The sequence below is a fragment of the Marmota marmota genome, unplaced genomic scaffold (genome assembly GCF_001458135.2).
Source record: "Marmota marmota marmota unplaced genomic scaffold, marMar, whole genome shotgun sequence".
Classification (NCBI taxonomy): Eukaryota; Metazoa; Chordata; class Mammalia; order Rodentia; family Sciuridae; genus Marmota; species Marmota marmota.
In genome coordinates this window covers 32,096,981-32,118,491 of record NW_025999853.1, presented here as the reverse complement: position 1 = coordinate 32,118,491, position 21,511 = coordinate 32,096,981, and the positions used below count along the sequence as shown (strand labels likewise).

The window sequence follows — 21,511 nt, the reverse complement described above, 5'->3', positions numbered from 1 at the left end:
CAGCTACTTCACAGTACTGTTTTTATTCATAAGCTTTTACAATAAAATTAAAGATTTGTAAATTTGAATTAGGAGTAACTGTAGAATTATTTGTTACTATTTAACTCCATGTATACAGCAAATACAAGAAAACCCAAGTTCTTAAGAGGCAGAAGAAAACCACAATATGGGTTTCATATCTTTTCTGGTATTAATTTTTTTTTGTGGTGAAGGGGATTAAGTCCAGGGCCTCACCCATGCCAGACAAGGGCTTTACCACCGAGCTACATCTCTAGCCATAATTTTTAATTACATAAAGAAAACCACATTTTCACTGCATGATTCTATTCCTGGTAACATGTTCAAAGGTGCATGTGTGGTGAAAATCCAAGTTTCTCCAAATAAAACAGAAATTAATCAAGTGGCACATGAAAGTAAACCTAATTTTATTTGTATCCTTTTAAAAGGACAACTGTGACTTTTACTTACTGCTTTACAAATTAGGAGTACATAAAATTATTTTAACTGAAGTAAATAACATGTTTACATGTTTACAAAAAATTAAAGTTAAGGTAGCATTTGAAGACCCCTTCTAAATTTGAAATTGATTCTATGAAATAAATATAGGAAGGGGAAAGAGAATAGAGAAAAAATTCAGAAGTGAAAACTCTCAAGAAACACACTCATTTAAAAAGAATAACACAGAGCTGAGATACAGAGACATGTAAGGGAAAGAGACACATTTAGCTGGAACTCTACTTCTGCCTTAGTTTAGTTCCACAAAGTAATTTAATATTTGCATATGAATGGTCTGATGACTTTAGTATATTTCTTCAAAAAAACTTATGAAGTTATTCTGTTTCCCTAATAGAGTGAACTGAATTGAGAATGAGTAGTTACATGCCTGCTTTACTTTATGCCTTGAGCTGGATTAAAAGTTGATTAACAAAAAAGTCCAATATTAGGGCTGGGGATGTGGCTCAAGCGGTAGCGCGCTCGTCTGGCATGCGTGGGGCCCGGGTTCGATCCTCAGCACCACATACAAACAAAGATGTTGTGTCCGCCAAATACTAAAAAAAATAAATATTAAAAATTCTCTCTCTCTCTCTCTCTCCCTCTCTCTCACTGTCTCTCACTCTCTCTTAAAAAAAAAAAAAAGTCCAATATTAAAGTTCATCTTCTGAATCTTGATCATAAATTTTCTGAGGTTGCCTCTTGATACTGATCACCAGATCAATAGTTAATATTTTTGTCAAACACTGAAGAACTGAAGTTAGCAACTGGTATTTACCAATTACTGATTCCAAACCCGCCTGACTGCTTACCATGAGTTGATTGGTTTGCAGTGCATGGAGAGTTCTCAAATATATTTGTGGGAAGCTGTAATTTACTTTCTTAGTCTTAAAAAGGATTTTTGGAATGCCTAACAGTGCATTAGCAATTAATGTACTAACCATGGCCTCTTCTGATTGCTGGCATGTTTTGGCATAGTTGAGAAGATAGTAATGTAACAAGATCTCAAAATTACCACCCACTGGCAAAACACTACCTGCTGGCACAGATAAGGAATGGTAACTCTGGGAAGTACACAAATCCAATGACTTATATCTCACTGGTAACTTGCTCCCTGTTCTAGCAATTTTTGTAACTTGTAAATTTTCATAAGAAATTTCTATTCTAGTGTTTTCAGTTGTAGGATTACCAGTTAAATTATTATCAGTTAATAGTTCATAGTCATCAATTATTCTGTTTTTTTCTGGAGACAAACACTTTAGTGTATCATCTATTTGGAAAGTATTTGTTGGTGTCAGTTTTGGTGTTGAACATGGAATATGTGTTTCTAATCCTATACTTGAAATTACCAAATTTGAATATACGTTTAAATATGCCTGAGTTTTTTCCAATTCATCTCCATTCTTTACAACTATATCTTGATATGGCCTTTGTATGGAGTGATTACTAATTTCAGGTAACTGGTTACTTTCTCTAATATTTTTGTGAATAAGAGGACTTGATGTGTCATTTTGGTCACTGGCTTTTATTACATAATTTAGATCAAGGTCTTTAAATAACTGCCGAAGCATTTTGAATGCTCCATGTAAAGCACTCTCGTGTTGTTCAACCAAACCCTGCACTGGTCCACAAAGAACTATACAGTGTGGTATAAATGTACATGTGCTAATCAAGCCAAGATGAACATACCTTTTGGATCTAAGAATAAAAGGTTTACAAAATTTCACCAAAGCAGTGTTAGAAATTTCGTACCATGAAGAGGCCTCTGGTAATACAAATGGAGAGATACCAATGATCCTTTGGATGAGAGAAACTTCTTCTGATGATAAACACTCCACCACTGATATGCCACTCAGTCCTGCATAATATATAACTAAATCTGGTTGCTTCACACTAGATAGGAGCAATTTTACATTCTGACTATGCAAATGTTTCATTATTGCTTTTGTCCTTTCCATAATCCAAAACTGAGATGTCTGAAATTGAGCTTCTGAACTTAGAATAAATTCTGATCCAGAAGCTGAAAAAAGAGGCTGAATGATTTCTGTTACTATCACCATTCTTATGTCACCATCTACTGGGCAGTAAACAGAAAAATCTCTTTGAAGCAAAAGCCCATCTATGATCCTAGAATCTGAAACAGGAAGGCCAGTGACGCCAACGTTCAGCTCTATAAAACAGTCATCCACTAACTCAAATACTTCAGTCTCACTTGTACAAGTCATACACTTGAAAAAGTAGTCACACATCAACTGTGAAATAAATCTGTGGTTATTTCTTCCCACTCTTCCACAAAAATACGCTTCTAACAATAATTCTAAAGAGCTCCGACACAACGTTCTCTCTTTAGCAGACGAAGAAAAGATGGAAAGAAAGTGTCTACTTAAGTATTGGTCCATAATACAGTCTAATATTTGTGTCTGAAACATTAGCAGAGCTTGGGAAATACATTTCCACTGACAACAATTTTTCCAATGCCTTTCATGGATCTGAATATTTTCAGAAATCAAAGAATTCTTCTCTTTTTCTGCGACTGCATTAAGTCCTCGGAGTAAATGGCAAAGAAAGATAATGAATGTTTTAGCACCATCTCCTGTTTTTTTGAGATGACTGGAGACACATGTCAATACAATCCTGCACAAATAAAAAGAAAGAAAATCAGATTTTCAGAACACTGGCTTCCTACTTTGGAATCAAGTTATAAGTTGTGTTTTCATTGTTATAGACAAAAGAATACTGTCCCTTTGATTAAAAGTTATTTCGTTATATTCCCAATTCCAGATTCTTGGAAGTGGACAAATACTCCTCTGGGCAGCGCCCTAACCCCGAGCATACGCTGGTCTCAATCGAGTTCATTTTTCTAGGTACACAACCTCAGGATGGGGCATGAGTCAAGGAGACCCTGTGGAGGGCCTAACTTTGGGCAGGAGGGCGGGACGCCGATACCTGGCTATGGGATGCTCTAAGTGCAGCGCCCCCAAGAGGCGGCCTCCATCCCGGCTGAGCATTACCTCGCCGGTAGGCTTCGTACACAAAACCTGCCGGCCCTCGGGCCCTACGCAGCGGCTCACGATGGTTTCCAGCACCTCCACCACCTGCAACGCCACCTTCACAGACCCCGCTGCAGCCATGGAACTTAGGGTCTGAAGGGCTTTCACTGGCCAGCAGGAGGAACAGCGGGTCGGACCAAAGAGCTTGAGGCGCGGCCGGAAACGGAAAAGGCGGGAAGAAAACAGGAAACCAGGCGCTCGAGTCGGAAGCCGCGGCAGGTCGGCTTCTCGGGTGAGCGAATCGGCTGCAGTTCGTCTCGCTAGGCAGAAAGCTTTGCGTCCAACGTAGTTGGGTCACCGGGAACCTTCCTTCCGAAATCTACTCGGCAGAAGGGCTGAGTGACGGAGAGAACAGGCGCTGCAGGTTCAACTCCTTTGATTCTCTCGCACTCTCCCGCCATAAACTGTCTGTGCCCTGGCAAAACCTGTGCCTGGAATTCACGCATATTCTGTCCACATGCATTATTTGCTCTGCTTCCCATTGCGAAGCCTGCTTCGGCGTGCAGGACAGATGGGGAGGGCCTGGTTTGGGCCAAGAGTTTTAGGTTTTATGTCTTCCCCGGGGCTTTCCACATTTTCGTGTCAGGCATCACAAAACCCAGCCACTAACTACAATTTAACCTTTTTTTTTTTTCCCAGAAGTGATGGACTCTGATTTATTACATCGGTTCAACACGCATTGGCCTTTTGGATACAATCCAAAGGCAGAACAGTGTACTGTTTTAGATATTAACATAGGGTTTTGTTTGGGTTCAGATCTGGGTTTGCTCTGTCATTTACTCAGTTGTGACATTCAGCAAGTAACATCTTGAATCCTTGCTTTTCCCGTCATAAAATGGAGAGACATAAAAGAAAAATCTCATAAGGTTTTACGGAGGTGGAGAATGTTTAGAAAGCACTTTGCATAGTTCCTAGCGTAGAGTAAGTGCTCAACAAATACAGTATACCCACAAATTCCCATGTGGGATCACCACTTTTTCTGGCCCAGTATTCCCACAAGAAAGGGTTTGTAAGACACAGAAAATACAATTAGCATAATAGCACAACACTATTAGATTCAAAACGTCAATACTAGTAGGAAAATAATCTTGTAGATGTTTCATTGAATATGGAGGAGTTGTTACCCTCTCCCTTTGATCCTGCGCACAGAATGGAAAACTGCATCCTAACCCCACAGTTAATATAGACCAATAACAGCAAGCAGCAATTGGATCCTAAAATAGGAGAGAATGGGGAGAGGAGTGGGAGAAAGGGGAGGAAAATCAGAGAGGAAGTCATTATTGATTCATTATGGACTAGTAGATGATTTGAGAAAATTACTGTTATATAGGCTTAGTTCATGTGCTTAATAGTAAGATTCAAGGCTGGGGTCGTGGCTCAGCAGTAGAGAGCAAACCTTGCACTTGGGAGGCTCTGGGTTTGATCCTCAGCACCACATAAAAACAAACAAAGGGGGCTGGGGATGTGGCTCAAGGGGCAGCTGCTTGCCTGGCACGCCCCGCTGGGTTCGATCCTCAGCACCACATACAAATAAAATAAAGATGTTGGGTCCACCGAAAACTAAAAAATATTTAAAAATTCTCTCAAAAAAACAACAACAACAAAAAGAAACCAAAGGTATTGTGTCCATCTACAACTAAATTATTTATATATATATAAAATAGTAAAATTCATTTTTTGTCTCTTCCTGGTTCTAGTCATCAAAAAGGGTTGGTTATATTACTCAATATAGTTTCAAATAGTGGACTATTTCAAACAAGTATTAAAACCAGAGTCCTATTTAAGTTTACCCTATAGACATTGATACAAACTTGTGATTTTTTCCCCTTACATTAAGAATATGCTATCACTCAATTTATTGTGTAGTTTTTAGAGTCATTTAACTTTTCTTGAGTCTTCTGTATAAAATCTGGCTAACTTCCAGTTAGGGTTGTTAAGAGGATTGAAAAAGAAGGAGTATAAAGTACCAAGTAAAGCATATATTAGGGATTCAATCTTAATTGAACCCTTCATTCATTCCTTGTTCAATCCTTTCCCCATCTCCTGCAACTACTTCCACAAAATAAATTAGGACAAATTTATTCACTACTTATTAAAAGTCATTTGACCAGTTTGCTCTTTTTAAAAATTTTATTTAGAATACCTACTTGTAGAAGTTAGCATAATTTTACAGATCATTAGAAAAATTCAATTCTTTTCTCTCAGCAAACATGTATAACAGGTTAGGAATAATAGATTAGAAATGTAATACATTACAAAACGGTAGCCTATGACTATCTGTACATTTACTATGCACCTTAAGGAAAAGAATTGACAGTGTGCTATACTTACACTGCAGAAAACATACTGTTATTCTATCATACAAAACTGACCAGTGGTAGTGCTTAAATTTATAAATGGCCATAAAACAGGATTTTTAACTTAAATGTACATTTACCATGCTAAAAAGTAAAAAAATTAAATTTTGTGGCCTATCAGTTCAAATGTTTCATGGCATTTTTCTTTAAATGAAGAATTTCAATATTGTAATACTAAAATAATTTTTTATGATAAATGCAGAAAGAAATTTTCCCAAATATTTTAGAAAGCATATTCACATTCATTTTGTCATGGGTTTCTTGTGGCTTTTCTAAATATGTTAATCACATTAATAAGACACTGGTCCTATACAATTTTAACAGTCCATCTTCAGTTAAAAACTGTAACAAAAATAGTATGTTAAGAGTAACAAAAAGTAAATTAAATGTTAAACTCAGACAATAGGTAGAAGAATAAAATGAAGACAAATTACATGATAGTGGCAGGTTATACAATTTAAAGAATCTCTTACACTTAGTCAAATACAACAGATGTTGAATTGTAAACTCACTGATTTTTGTGGGAATTCTCCCATTAGTTCAAATTGGAAAAACTGACATAAATGCTAATATTTTATTTCTATATATTTAACATAATTCAAAACAATCTGTGTCTCATGTATGGCTCATCAGTAGTGTCATCACTATATTTCAACAAAAGAACAAAACTTCATTGCCCATTAGAAATGATAAGCATTGGAAAAAAATGGAATTTTATACATTTTCTTAAATTTAGACTAAGATAGTCTTCAAAAAGTTAAAACTGCCTTCCACAAAATTCTGTGTATATGGCACAAGTTGATACCCAAAACAGTGTGAATTCCATCAAAAAGGCACTGTTTTCTATTCAGAATAATCTGACAAGTCTACTTCAATGATGTCTGAGAATAAGAATATTTTGAAATAGGTAAGTAGACAAACCCTTATAAAAGTACAGCATTACTGTTTAAATATACTTCACCTATATAAAAGGAAATAAAATGACAGAAAATGACCTTTTATGACAAGTAAGCCTATAAACACTTTGAATCATATAATAGTTCTGTAACACAAAAATGACAAAAAATATTTTCTTAAAGGCACAAAAGCATGAATATTAAATGAGGATTGTATTTTACAAGGCCAACTTTTCAATGGAATGCAGTTGTCAACTGAGCTGTAACAAAGATTACACTGTACCTTTATAAGTGATACAAAAAAAGTGCTGATATGAAATATAAGTAAAATATCTACTGTAACAACATTTCACATGCCCTGTTTTGTGTCTTTTCCTACCCAACAACATGTCACTAAATGGTAGATAACTGAAGATATAGTACATTTAACAACTAAAAATGTGTATGTCAATAATTATTATTCATCTAAATTTCATTTGAGAAAATTTTTGATAATAAAACTGGTTATAAAGTCATATATCCTGGAAATCATCACGAGGCTCTCAGACAATTGCAAACTAAATCCATGAATTCATGTGTGAAGAAAGAGTACTCTTAGGTAAGAACATTCAAAGTCAATTACATATTATGGCTAAATACAGAGTAAATTATGGAGTTTAAACAATTCACATACTAAGTCTAGTATAAGTACTGATCTAAAATTAAGCCACCAATTCCTGAGTTTTGTGTTCAGTTCATAGAAAGGAACTCACAGAACTAAAAGCATAACAGGACAATTAGATTAGATATATGCTTTTAGTATATAAGAAACAGTCATGAATAACCCTGTTCTTTAATTTTTGACTCCTTGGGTATGAACTCACAATATCTGCCCTAAAGAGAAATTAAAAAAATAAAATAGTTACCTTTCCAGTTTTAGAAGATATACAAATAAAACACTATTTAGACCAAATGAAAATAACATGCAAGTGGATAAGACCCTAAGGCAGGTCACCAACAAAAATGTTTAAGTTTTCAGGTTTAAATGATGAAATGACTTTCATGATCAGCCAATCAATTATATATAATATAAATTAATACTAATTTAAACCTTAAAAAATCGAATTGTACAATATTTACAAAATGTTACATGTTGATGAATAGGCAGTTGAGCATAATATTGGTAATAGAATATGAATATAAAAATATCAACAAATATGAAATATAACCCAAAATCCACTTGTTCTTATAGTCATGAAAATACTGGATACAGGTGCATCTTATTTATGATGTTATCAATTTAAAAATATTTTCATGAATACATACAGAATACAACATTGTTTTACCAACATTACATGGAAAATAGCTCTTCACAGAAACCTAATACTTAAGATACCTGGTTATATTGATTAGGGGGGGAAAAAGTAGATTTTATTATTTTTAGTTTCTGTAATTTAGCAATCATCCCTTGACTTTATATTTATGCATAACAAAAATTGTAATTTTACTAGTGTCTTTCCATCTCATATTTATAACCAAACAGTTGTTCGTTTTGATCTTTATTTTCATTTTAATAACCATTTAAAAGTCTATACTTTTAGGATTCTAAGATATATTTTATGACAACAAATTCCTAAACTGAACTGCCTTTGCAAAAATTGTTTTTGAGGACTATAAGTATTTACGCGAACACACAAAGTCAAAATATTGAACTGAAGAAACATGCAAAGAAACTTAAAAAAAAAAATTTGCCTGAGCCTGAACAGAGGAATCTTAATGAACTATGGTTTTGCCACAGAATGAAGTTACTAAGAACAGGGGTGTGAGGGTAATAATAAACAATTAAACTTCGAAATTGGTATTCTTAGATGCTCAACTTATTGCACATTTTAAGGAAACCAATTTTAATGTACACATTAAAGACCACCACAACAGGCCTTCCTTATTGTCTTTCTTTTTGGCTTTTGAAATAAAATTTCTAATTTTTCCTATTTATTCATTGAACACACTAGGTTCTAAATGAAAGCTAGAATGTTTTTCATAAAAAAAACCATGAATTATCAGCATTTCATACGCCCTATGAACATGTCTAGTATTTGTATCTAGTATTTGCCTGGTCCTATGTTATGGACCAGGTGACTTAAAAAATAAAAAGAAAAGCAATAAATTTTGATCACACTTTTTCAGCAAGTGTGCAAGGTGGTATTACAATTAATAGTAGTTTTATACCAGTTTTTTTATATTGATATACACACAAGTACTATATACCTGTATCTACAAATATTAAATTCTAAGGATTAAAAAATATTGTGTAAACTTAAAAAATTTGCCACCTGTCTCTTTCAATATGTTAATTTTGACCATTCATACTTTTTTTTCTTGCTGTTTGTAAGGAGATAATTGAACTGGGTACTTTGGAAATAATTTTAACAGTATTGTGTACTGAATTACTTATGTCTATTATTCCATCATTCCCCAGTCTAATTACTTGATAAAATTTTGTGCCTGTTTAATGAAGAAAATAGATTACTATACGTACATTTTTAAGCTTGATAACATTTTTGTTATGAACAACGTTAACATTATATCTCAAAACATACTATAGAACACAAAGACTACTGTCAGGTAAGAGTACATAAGAGACAGCTATGTATACATGTGATTTAATATACTCACATGTAGACACATTCTCACAAAAGCTAGAAATGTCCTGGCACTTAACATATAGCTCACTATAATAACCAAACAGGATAGCTCTTGTTTCAGGTTAAGGATAAAAGATACGAAAGGTAGACACCTCTACATTTTTCTCCTAGATTTTTTGTCTTAGAAATATTGTGATGTTTAATTAAAGACCAAAGCAACTTGAACACTGGTCCCAGGCCAAATTTGATCTTTCTGGTTCACTGATTCAACTGTAGAGAACTTCTACTTAAACATGAAGTTTATTATGACTTGAAGCAAAATCAGGAGGAAAATGATGATGAAGTATTCTTTTTGTTGCAGAAAATAATCCGCGGCAGGTGTGCTTGAAACTAAATGATTTCGAAGAGCCATAATATTTCTACAAAAAGAAGCAACAATAAATTTTATAAGGATTTTCCAGAAATGTCAGCACAAAACTCAAATTTGGTATTATACAATGACAAAACATTTAATTACATGATCTAAAGCAATTAATTACTACAGAACAAGGACCTGATGATGCTATGTGAAGCCTTTATTAGACTCTGTCTAAATCTAAATTCCACATTGTACCAAACACATAACCTAATGATACATTAAACCTGTCAAGTTTTGATGATATGGAAACATAATCACCTTCTCTGTTTCGATAGTGATTTTAAAACAAAAATTTTGCTAACAGTTGCCTCACTAAGGTTTTTTTTATCTTTATTTTAGGGAAACGGGGGTGAGGGCAGGAAAAAATTCCTAAATTCCACAGAAAAAAATAATACACCAGATTTCATAATATTTCTCAAATAAAGAACTCTTTATATGCTTTTTGTATGCTAACAAAATAAAATGTTAATTTAGTCATGAAATGTGTTCACAATATCCTCGTACCACCTTAAATGCTTCTGGATTAAAAACACCCAATTAGTGAAACACCTTTTGTTTATTGTACTTGTGCTATCAAAGTGTTTTACCAGTGTAAAGAATGAAAGGATGGGGGGTTGGACTTGTAGCCCTGTGGTAGAGTACTTGACTAGTACATACATGTAAGGCACTCGGTTGGATCCTCAGCACCACATAAAAATAAATAAAATTAAAGATATTGTTTCCATCTATAGCTAAAAAAGATTTTTTAAAAAAAAGAACAAAAGGAGGCAGAACAAATAGGCTAATTAATTTACAAATATAATTAAATTAGGAAATGTTAACATTTCATATAAGGGCTAATACCCAAGATGCATAAGATATGCTCCCTGCTCTAAAGGAGCTCATAGTTCAATGCATGCACTTAGATGCTCAAAAGAATATGTAGAGGGAGCTATACAAGCTGAGCTAAGGGATTTATTAACTCTACAGGGCAAGGTGAGTGATTAGAAAGGGCACAAAAAGGGTGTCATTTGAATTTAATTCTGAAGGATAAAAAGAGATTTTTTTGATGAGCAAGGTGGGAAGAAGAGCAATCTCAGATGTGGACTCAGTCGGGGCAAAGGTCCAAAGATGAGAAAGCACAGTACATTCTGGGAGATGTGAGAAGCTTTGTAGAACTAGAGCATGGGTTAAGTGCAGAGGATGAGCTGTAGATGAAAATGCTAACTAAACACAAGCCATAAGATCTCCAAGAACAGAGAACATGTTTTTTATCCAGAACATGCATCTAGCACAGAGTTCTGAATACACAAACACAGATGAGATAATTAATATTAAACATTTTAAAAACTGATATAGCATGAATGCATGTTAGCCTTACTGGATCATGGGGTAGAACGTAGAGGAGGAGTCTGCGACTACAAGAGGAACACTCAACAGATCTCAGGGCAGTGACTGTTTACCAACTGCCACGTAAGTATTTCTATCTTGTAACAAGTGGTGCATTCCAATTAAATATTAGCCATGCACAAAGGAGACTAGAGAAGAAAGCCTTTGATAACTTTCTCAGAAACAATCTAGCATGCTACAGTAGTAAAATGAAGTGATTCCAATTTTACATTCACAGAGTTGGGGGAAAAGAGGGTCCCCTTTTCATCTAGTATTTAATGCTGAAGGAATTTCATAGGTTCAGACACCAGGTAATTAGAGCCCAAAGTTCTATTCTAGCCTAGCAAAGTTATAAAAATACAGTTTGCATCTGATTTGCTATGTAACAGAGTTCTTTATTCTTGTGGACTCAAATGACCAGCCACTGTCCATGTATTACCTTTTAATTTCTTCTTGTGTTTGTTTTATAGATTCGATGGAACTTTGAATGTCTCCCAGTTCTATCCCTTTCTTTCTTCGTGTACTTGGTTTTACAGATTGAGCTAAAAGACATTTAGAATGAAGTTGTAATCATAAGTACAATCTATAGTTAAACTTAATGATTCTGACGTAATAAACATTTTCCTAGGCATTAGTTTTGTAGTTTAGACATGAGCATAATAAAACTAATATTCTGCATTTTGAAGTCTCAAGCACATCATTTTATTAGAGTACAACAACCAAATTTAAAGTAACCACAAATTAAATTTTTCAATAGCATCAGTTTTATTTTTTAACTCATTAAAACTGGCAAAAATAGGGCTGGGGTTGTGGCTCAGTGGTAGGGCACTTGCCTAGCATGTGTGAGGCACTGTGTTTGATTCTCAGCACCACATATAAAAGTCCATTGACAACTCAAAATATTTAAATAAAAAACTGACAAAAATAATTCATTCATGTGTATTAATTTTGGGAAGGTATTACTCTTGTATCCCTTACCCATTTGCCTACATCTGAAGAAGTCAGCTTTTTGAGGCCCTTTTCAATATTTTATTGTTAATGTTATCTTCATTGTCCTAGTTACCCAAACTTTAACCTCTTTAGTCAGTTTTGATACCTCTTCTACACATTTCTGTTGCCAATCAGCAAGCTGTATTTGGTCATTTCCAATTCCTTCTCATACCCATTCCTTCCTTTCCATTTTTGTAAAGATCTTAACCTCTATGTCTCAGCTTTCTCATTTTTCACATAGCAATAATAAGACCTAAACTTCACATGGTTTTTGCAACGTGTGTTTATTCAATAAATGCCAGCTAACATATTATAGGTAATATAATGTGGATAAGAGAGCCCATTAAGAAGTCTAAATAGCTGGGTGTGGTGGAGCACGACTGTAATCCCAATGACTTCAGAGGCTGAGGAAGGAGCATTGCAAGTTCAAGGCTAACCTCAGCAATTTAGTGAGGCCCTCAGCAACTTAAGGAGACCTTGTCTCAAAATTTAAAGAAAGGAGTGGGGATGTAGCTTGGTGGTAAACTTCCCCTGGGTTCAATCCTCAGTGCCAAAAAGGGGAAAAAAAAAAAAAGAAGCCAAATGTCTGCAAATACCTCTCTACATGCCCCCCCCCGCCCACTTATAGGGTAGATATATGACTTTGAGCAGGTTAACCTGTCTGTGACTCAGTTTCTTTTCTTATTAACTATTAATAACAAACACTATAACTAATAGTACCTTTTTCTTAGCACAGTGGTACCATGCTTATATAACTTTTTTCATTTTATTCCTCTATTATTTCAGTATGTTGCTCCTATTCCATGCTCCAAGTTTAGTTTGCTATAATCCATTAGAAACCCTAATAGTTCATCAGGGTTTGAAGAACCTTCCCTCAATTTAATTAAGCTCCTTTAGACACTCTCACTTACCATCCAATTTCCTGATATGTATTGTTATTTACCTCTAGTGTCATTTCTGTTGGTAAAAATAAGTTCTTCAGCTTAGTGTAAATTCATGAGAGATTATTGCTTAAAGTTTAATTTTATCATAATATCTAGGGTATTACCTTGATCCTTTCTTAATTGTATCTTAATGTCGTTGAAGACAATTTACACATTGTCTGACTGGAAAAAAATATCAGACAATTTAATCTCATAGTTTATAACTTTATAATTTATAGAGTTGTGTTTTTACTTGTATGTTACTTTTTAAACACTAACTTACTCAAGGAATGAGAAAGTTTTTTGAAGCATAGAATTGAGCTTAAAGCTCAAAAACAATGCTTTCTGAATCCAATTTAGGAAACTATCAATAATTTTTAAGAAGCTAACAAGGCCTAGGAGCTACCATTATAGTGTGGTTCTTATTCATATGACTTCCCTTTTTACATTTCCCATGCCTTTGCCTTGTGGCCTCTTCATGCAACTTAGCTATGATCTAGAATAGCTTTTAGACCCTATCCTGCATCTACCAAAACTCTTACATTATCATCCTGAGTTAATTTGTTTTTTTTTTCTTTTAAGACTATAAGGTTTTTTTTTTAATATTTGTTTTTTAGTTGTAGTTGGACACAATGCCTTTATTTTTATTATTTATTTTTATGTGGTGCTGAGGACCAAACCCAGGGCCCTGCACGTGCTAGGCAAGAGTTCTACCACTGAGCTACAACCCCAGCCCTTCCTGAGTTAATTTGAAAAACTATTTTTGTATATCAACATTGTATAATAGTATATATTTTCTTAAAAAATTATATACTGATAGTGAATAGTATGCAATAAATAGTTTTACCTTCACTACCAGATGAATCTTGGATATCAGGTTCTGGGGAGGAATACCCTTTTGCTACTTTCTTCTGTTGTCTGGTTGGCTTATGTTTCATTTTTGGGACACTAACCTAAAAAAAAAAAAATGATGCCATTATTAGAGTTTGCACTGTAATTTGTAAGTAAAGAACATTGCTGAATAACTGTTAAATAACTGTTAAAACTGTTCTTGGGCATGACATTCAAAATAAAGACCAAGAACAAAGAGTCTAATGAAAATTTAACAAATGTATTTCATTTATGAAATCAAATTATCTTCTTTGCTTTTAACATGAAACAATTTGGTACAAACATTAAAAAGTAAAATATACAATAATTAGTTTGAATGTCCTCTCAGATATATTTTAAGCACACATAAAGAAAAGTGAATTTATAGCTCCCCAACTGCTATAACTAGACCAATAGTATCTGCACTCGAATATTAAATAATAGTGTTTTAAAGCAATACTTATTTTATTCCCATTGCTAGAAATATTTCCAATGGATAATGTTCGATTTTTAATAAAATTTAGATTATTTACTTTTAATAATTTCTGAGTGATACAGAAAAGAAAGCATTTTGTAATAAAAATGATACTAATATTTTCCAGAGTGTATTGAAACTTAATGAAAGTATTTAAGTGCATGCATAAGATCTGAAAGTATATCAAACTGTCGACCAGGACAAAATTTTTCTTAGACTAATAAAACTTTAGATTCTCTTTCTCTCTTTTTATTTTTCCTGTTACAGTGCTAGAAATCAGACCCAGGGCCTCAAGCATGATAGGCAAACAGGCAAGCACTCTAACATTGAGTTACAACCCCAGCTCTTAGATATATTAATAGGTTTATAATTCTGAATATCAGTCCTAAATTAAAAAACCCAAATCCAACAGAGGAAACTAGATTTAGAAAGGCAAGAAATGAATGTGCTTAGAAATATAGGAAGCCAGTGGTCATGAGATTTTAACTCTCTTCTTACTTGTTCATCATTCTAATAACATTATCCCTAATTTATCCAGCCATCTGTTGAAGGGCACTTAGGTTGGCTTTATAGTTTAGCTATTGTGAATTGAACTGCTATAAATATTGATGTGACTGTGTCACTGTATGCTGATTTTAAATAATTTGGATGTATTCTAAGGAGTGGGACAGCTGGGTCAAATGGTGGTTCCTTTTCTAAGGAATCTCCATATTGCCTTTCAGAGTGGTTGCACCAATTTGCAGTCTCACTGTCAATGTATGTGTGTACCCTTTTCCCCACATCCTCACCAATATTTATTGTTACTTGTATTCTTGATAACTACCATTCTGACTGGAGTAAGATGAAATCTCAGTGTAGTTTTAATTTGCATTTCTCTAATTGCTAGAGATGTTGAACATGTTTTTCATATATCTATTGACCATTTGTATTTCCTCTTTTAAGAAATGTCTGTTTAGTTCCTTTGTCCATTTATTGTTTGGGTTCTTTGGTTTTTTGGTGTTAAGATTTTTGAGTTCTTTGTATATTCTGGAGATTAATGCTCTATCTGAGGTGCAGGTGGCAAAGATTTTCTCCCATTCGGTAGGCTCTGTCTCCTCATGTGCTTGATTATTTCCTTTGCTGTGAAGAAGCTTTTTAATTTGATACCATCCTATTTATTGATTTTGATTTTACTTTTTGTGCTTTAGGAGTCTTGTTAAGGAAGTCAGTTCCTGAGTGATATGTTGGTGTGTTGGGCCTACATTTTCTTCTAGCAGGTGCAGAGTTTCTGGTCTAAGTCCTATGTCTTTGATCCACTTTGAGTTTTGTGCAGGGTGAGAGACAGGGGTTAAATTTCATACTGCTACATTTGGATTTCCAGTTTTCCCAGCACCACTTGTTAAAGGGCTATTTTTTTCTCCAATGTATATTTTTGGCACCTTTGTCAGAATGAGGTAATTGTATTTGTGTGGGTTTGTCTCTGTGTCTTCTATTCCACTGGTCTTAATGCCTGCTTTGGTACCAATACCATGCTGTTTGTGTTACTATCATCTGTAGTATAATTTAAGGTCAGATATTGTGATACCTCCTTCTTCACTTTTCTTGATAAGGATTGCTTTGGTTATTTTGGGTCTCTTATTTTTTCAAATGAATTTTATGATTGCTTTTTCTATTTATATGAAGAACATCATTGGAATTTTGATGGGAACTGCATTGAGTCTGTATACCACTTTTGGTAGTATGGCCATTGTGACAATATTAATTCTACCTATGCAAGAATATAGGAAGTATTTCCATCTTCTAAGGTATTTATCAAATATTTTGTTTTAGAGTTCTATAATTTTCATTGCAGAAGTCCTTCACATATTTTATTAAAGACTGATTCCCAAGGTTTTTTTTGGTTTTTTTTTTTTTGAGGTTACTGTGAATGGGATAGTTTTCCTAACTTCTTTTTCAGCAGATTCATCATTGGAGTATAGGAATGTGACTTACTTATGGTTGTTAATTTTGTGTCCTGCTACTTTGCTGAATTTGCTGTGATAGCGTATACAGGATAAATTTTGCCATTTTTAACAACTGTGTACAATTCATGGGCATTATTTCACAGTGTTATATAAACATCACCACTATTTCCAAAACATTTTTGTCATCTTCAAGATTCTAACAATTAAACAATAACTAATTTCCTCATTCCTGTTGCTGGTAACTTCTAATCTACTTTCTGTCTCTATGAATTTGCCTACTCAAAAGTAATATATTTGTCCATGTGAATTTGGCTTATTTCATTTAGCTAACATTTTCAAGGTTCATCCATGTTATAGCATATAGCAGAATTTAATTTTTATGTCTGAATAGTATTCCACTGTATGGCAATAGCACAGTTTCTTATACTTTCATCTGTTAATAGACACTTGGATTGTTTCCTTGTTTGGGCTATTGCACATAATCCCACAATAAACATTGCTGTCCAAGTATGTAGAATCCCTGTTTTCAGTTCTTTTGGAGTAGAACTGCTGTGTCATGTGATAATTCTATATTTAGCCTTTGAGGAACTGTTTTTCACAGTAGCTGCAACATTTTACATTTCCACCAGCAATGTACAAGGGTTCTGATTTCTCCACATCCTCATCAAAACTCACTTCCCATTTTTTGTTATGTTTCTAGTGTGAAATAGTACCTAGTGGTTTTGATTTGCATTTCCTTTATGATTGATGATATTAAATATCTTTTCATGTTTGTTGGCCATATTTATACCTTCTTTGGAAAAATGTCTGATTATGTATTTCTGTTAAGTTAGGAGTTCTTTATATATCCTGGATATTAAACCCTTGTCACAATTCTGTAGGTTGTCTCTTTCTTCATAACACCCTTTGATGCACACAACTCTTAATTTTTAGGAAATTCAATTTTTTTCCTTCTTTTTCTCTTTTCTTTCCTTCTGTTCTCCTTCCTTGCTCTCCCTCATTGGCCTATATGCCATGCCTACACTTATATCAGTACACTGTTTTTTTTTTTTTCCTTCTTTGATTCATAGAGCATTTAAACATGGAGTTTAGTTTCAGCACACTCAAATACAGAAGATATAGGGTTAAGGCTTGGGGAATACATCTCCCAGGGAATAAAGCAATCTCTGAAGGACAATGGTGGATCCATGGCTAATGCAGTACAGCTCTGAATTAATGAGCATGCGGTATTCTATGTCAGTAGTGCCTATTGGCTTGTGTAAAGTGGCAGTGGTAGGAGAAAATGAGAGTAAAATTGCCCCACCAACATCTCAGGAGGACAGTTGCAGAGATGTAGGCAGAAGTCCTCTCTCTCCCTCTCTTGATCTTTGACATGCCTTCTGCCATGGGATGATGCAATATGAAAGACTTTGCCAGATGAAATCCCCCTTGGTGTTGGACTTGCCAGAATCCAGAAGGTTTCAGGGGTTCAGTCCATGGTTGACCAATTCCAAAGCTCTGGGCCCTGAGTAAGGCAGAACATCATAGTAGAAGAGCATGGCACAGAAAATCAGTTCAAGACAAGGCAACCAGAAAGCAGGGAACCATTACTACTGTTTTCACTACTGTGAGTTTGTAGTCAATTCTGTAATCCAGACAGTGTGAGTCCTCCAAAATTGTTCTTCTTTTTCAAGATTGTTTTGGCTATGAAGGATCCCTGGAAATTTCATATGAATTTGAGATCAATTTTTCCACTTCTACAAATAAGACTGCCAGAAGACTGATAGGGATTGTGTTGACACTGTGGAGTGCTTTGGGTAATATTGTTATCTTAACATAAACTTTTCCTACCTTAGAAAACAGGGTAACTTTCCAGTTATTCTTTGTTTTTAGCAATGTTTTACTATTTCACTGTACATTTATTCCTAGCAATTTATTCTTTTAAATTCTATTATAAATTGAGTTGCTTTCTTAATTTCCTTTTGGGATTTGTCACTGCAGGTATATATAACCACAACTGATATTTGTGTATTGATCTTATACATGCAAATTTGCTCAGTGTTCATTAGCTCTGGTTGCTTTCCTGTGCTTTATATATATATATCATGTTATCTGTTAATAATTTTGTATGACAAGTTGCTTCTCCCTTGTTGCTTCCCAAGGTTCTTTATTTGGCCTGATGGTTTGTGTATAGGTCTGAGTTTGTTCTTGTTGAGCTCCTTGGATTTATAGAGTGACATATTTCATCAAATTTGGAAATTTGGGGGCCTCCTTTCCTCAAATAGTCTTCACCCCATTTTCTTTCTTCTCCTGTGGACTCCCAAAGTGCATGTTAGGACCCACCTGATAGTGCTCCACAAGTCCCTTGGACTCTGTTCACTTTTCTTCATTTTTCTTTCTCCTCCTCAGATGTGATAATTTCAATTGTTTTATTTTTACGTTTGCAGATTTTGTCTTGTGCCTGCTCAAATCTGCTGCTGAATTTCTATAGTGAATTTTTCATTTGTAACTGTGCTTTTCATCTGTAGAATGTTTGCTTCTTTTGCATAATCTCTGTTTATAAAGATGAGTGCCCCACCTGGGTCCTTTAGTATGTACCCTGACAGATTAAAAATATGTCTTCACAGTTTATTTTTATGGTCTGCTGTGCTCCCTCTGGAACCAGGGACTCACTCTGGGAATACAGGGATCCTACAACACTGCTACTGCACCAAGGAAGGGGTGGGACAAGGGCAAGTAAAATACTATAAAGTTTTCCTGCTGCTTTGAAGTTACACTTTTCTTGATTCAGCATCCCCTTGACTGCTATAAAACTTTGACTTTTCCAGGTTTCTGGTACATTTTTCAGATAGTTTTTGCTTGTTTTTTGATGGTTCTTTGGGATGACATGAGCTTCGAGCTGCCTACTCTGCCATTTTGTTTACCCCATGCTTTACTCAGCTTTTTTGCCACCATGACCAAAAGATCTGACAAGAACAATTTTATAGAAGGAAAAGTTTATTTGGTGCTCATAGTTTCAGAAGTCTTGTCCCGAGATAGATAGTCAATTACATTGCTCTTGGCCAGAGGTGAGGCAGAACATCAAGGTGGAAGGGTATAGAGGAAGAAAGCAGCTCTAAATATGGCAAACAGGAATCAGAGAGAATTCCACTCATCAGGGACAAAGCACATATCCCCAAAGGCAAACCCCAGTGACCTACCTCCTCCAGCCACACTCTACCTGCCTACAGTCACCACCCAGTAATCTATTCAAGTGGATTAATGCACTGACTGATTAGGTTAAGGCTCTTATAACCCAATCATTTCACCTCTGAACTTTCTTGCATTTTCTAACAACCTAAATTTTAAATTTTGAAACACAATTTTAAATTTTAAATCTTTAGATACTAAAGATTTCACAAATTTATAATGCTAGCAGATAGGCCTAGTTACTTTTTTATTACATACCATTGGAGTTCGATGTTTCACTTTGGTCTGGATAACACCATCTTTCTCAAATTGTATCATATCATTAAGTGGGTCCCATGGTCGGGTACTAGATAAATGTAAAAAAAAAAAAAAAAAATCAACCATTTGCTTAATAACCAAAGAACTTAAGAAAGTTTCTATTCTATGTATTCTATGATTAGTTTTTCATTAATTAAAAACATGGTTCTAATATTAAAATTTGCCCATTTCTAATCTAATCGTTGGCTTATTTTGTAGGATAACTACTACCATTGAGTTTATAAATAAATGGAATATCAAGTTTAAAATCTCATGCTCATGTATTTATATAATAAATAGCCTAGAATTAAAGGCAACAAATTATGCTAATATATTTGAAATACACTCTTTTTAATTACTTACTCTGCAAATTTGTAATGCCATTCTCCTATGAGAGGATCAAGTTCAAATAACTTGCAAGTCCATTCTTCATTTTTTGTTTTCCGATCTCTGGCAGATTGTCTTTGAGCTTCTTCCAAAACATACTTCTCTTGAGTAGCTTCTGTTTGGTCTTTGGCATTTATGGCTCGAGTTACTCGCTGCCAGAGCCTAATACAAGTGCAAAAATGATATTTAAAGAAGGCAACAAAAGCAAAATCTATACAGAACAGGTTTGAATCTTGCTGAGACAAAATAATGCTCATGAGTTCCAACTATGACAAAACTTACACTCATATGCTTAGGAATGAGTCAAGATATAAAGTCCAGTGCCCTAAGAAGAGAAACTAATGGGGATGGGGGAGAAGTTTATTAAATTTATTATATTTGGTAATACGCATAAGGTAGTTAATGTCATCAACCAAAGACAATAGGAATGTAGTGAAGGTAGGAATCAAAAGAACCTATATTTTTAATAAGTTCCCCAGATGATTCTTACACATTTTGTATAAAATTCACTGGCCTCATAAAGATAACACTGGTGTAGTACAGTGCTTCTCAACTCTAGATGCAGTACTTATCAGAAAACTTAAAATCAGAATCTCTAGGAGTGGGCTGAAGTATTAATATATTTTTACACTTCCTAGATTATTTTAATGTGCTGTCAGTGTTGAGAACCACTTATTTAAGAAAAAATACTTTGAAGAAAATAATTTTAGCTATTAAAATTTAGTTTTTTCATTAGTTAAGTGAAAGTGTAAGATCTCTATCCCACCCTGTGAGAAGGCAACATGTTGAAGCTGAAAGACAAAAGCCTTAGGAATCAGTCAGACTTGAAGTGAAACCTACATCTGCCATTTCTCAGCTATTGATCTTAGTTTCCTATTTGTCCAAGTTTTGTTTCTTCACCTATAGCATATGCTGAATTATATTCACACCTCACAAACTGTTATGTCTTGAAAAAATAGCTTTAGATGGAGAACATCCTATGGTTGTAGCTGAAATGGAATTTTTAAGAACTTATATATTTTCCATTTTTACAACCCTCAATTTTGAGTATAGAAGAGAAAGTACACATAGACATGAATATCCATGAAAGAAAATGATAAGCATGTAGAACACGTAGTGAGGACTAATGTGTATAAGGTACTTGGCAAAGTCTCTTGAATACAATAGCCCTCTTAACACAAAGAAATATAAAGTGCACACATTTTTGATTCAAAAGTGTTAAGTGATCTTACAAGAATTTCATGACCTAAGAA

General features: G+C 34.4%; 2 protein-coding genes across 8 annotated transcripts in view; both read right to left on the bottom strand.

Moving 5' to 3' along the window:
- Window positions 1–396: 396 nt before the first annotated feature.
- On the bottom strand, window positions 397–4,496 carry Bbs10 (Bardet-Biedl syndrome 10). 2 transcript variants are annotated; one of them, XM_048804789.1, is made up of 3 exons: window positions 3,439–4,496; window positions 1,149–3,126; window positions 397–943 (listed from the first exon to the last, which is right to left on the bottom strand). In XM_048804789.1, the coding sequence occupies exons 1-3, from the start codon at window positions 3,621–3,623 to the stop codon at window positions 941–943; spliced, it is 2,166 nt and encodes a 721-aa protein (XP_048660746.1). In that variant the 5' UTR covers window positions 3,624–4,496; the 3' UTR covers window positions 397–940. The 2 variants fall into 2 exon arrangements, with proteins under 2 accessions (XP_048660746.1, XP_048660749.1); XM_048804792.1 differs by having other exon boundaries at window positions 3,504–3,644.
- A 1,162-nt stretch (window positions 4,497–5,658) lies between these two features.
- Window positions 5,659–21,511, bottom strand: part of Osbpl8 (oxysterol binding protein like 8) — a 174,947-nt gene continuing 159,094 nt past the window's right edge. For all 6 annotated transcript variants that reach the window (XM_048804761.1, XM_048804762.1, XM_048804757.1 and 3 more), the window contains 5 exons: window positions 20,235–20,420; window positions 19,833–19,920; window positions 13,966–14,071; window positions 11,645–11,747; window positions 5,659–9,838 (listed from right to left, as the gene is read on the bottom strand). In XM_048804761.1, the coding sequence (XP_048660718.1) occupies window positions 9,703–9,838; window positions 11,645–11,747; window positions 13,966–14,071; window positions 19,833–19,920; window positions 20,235–20,420 (619 nt within the window). In that variant the 3' untranslated portion in view covers window positions 5,659–9,702. The remainder of the gene's footprint in view (window positions 9,839–11,644; window positions 11,748–13,965; window positions 14,072–19,832; window positions 19,921–20,234; window positions 20,421–21,511) is intronic.

Excerpts from the sequence above, each read along its gene's own strand:
- Bbs10 (XM_048804789.1), bottom strand. The coding sequence starts at position 3,623 with ATGGCTGCAGCGGGGTCTGTGAAGGTGGCGTTGCAGGTGGTGGAGGTG. Across the intron at positions 3,127-3,438 it reads TTAGAGCATCCCATAGCCAG|GATTGTATTGACATGTGTCT; the intron begins GTATCGGCGTCC and ends TTATTTGTGCAG.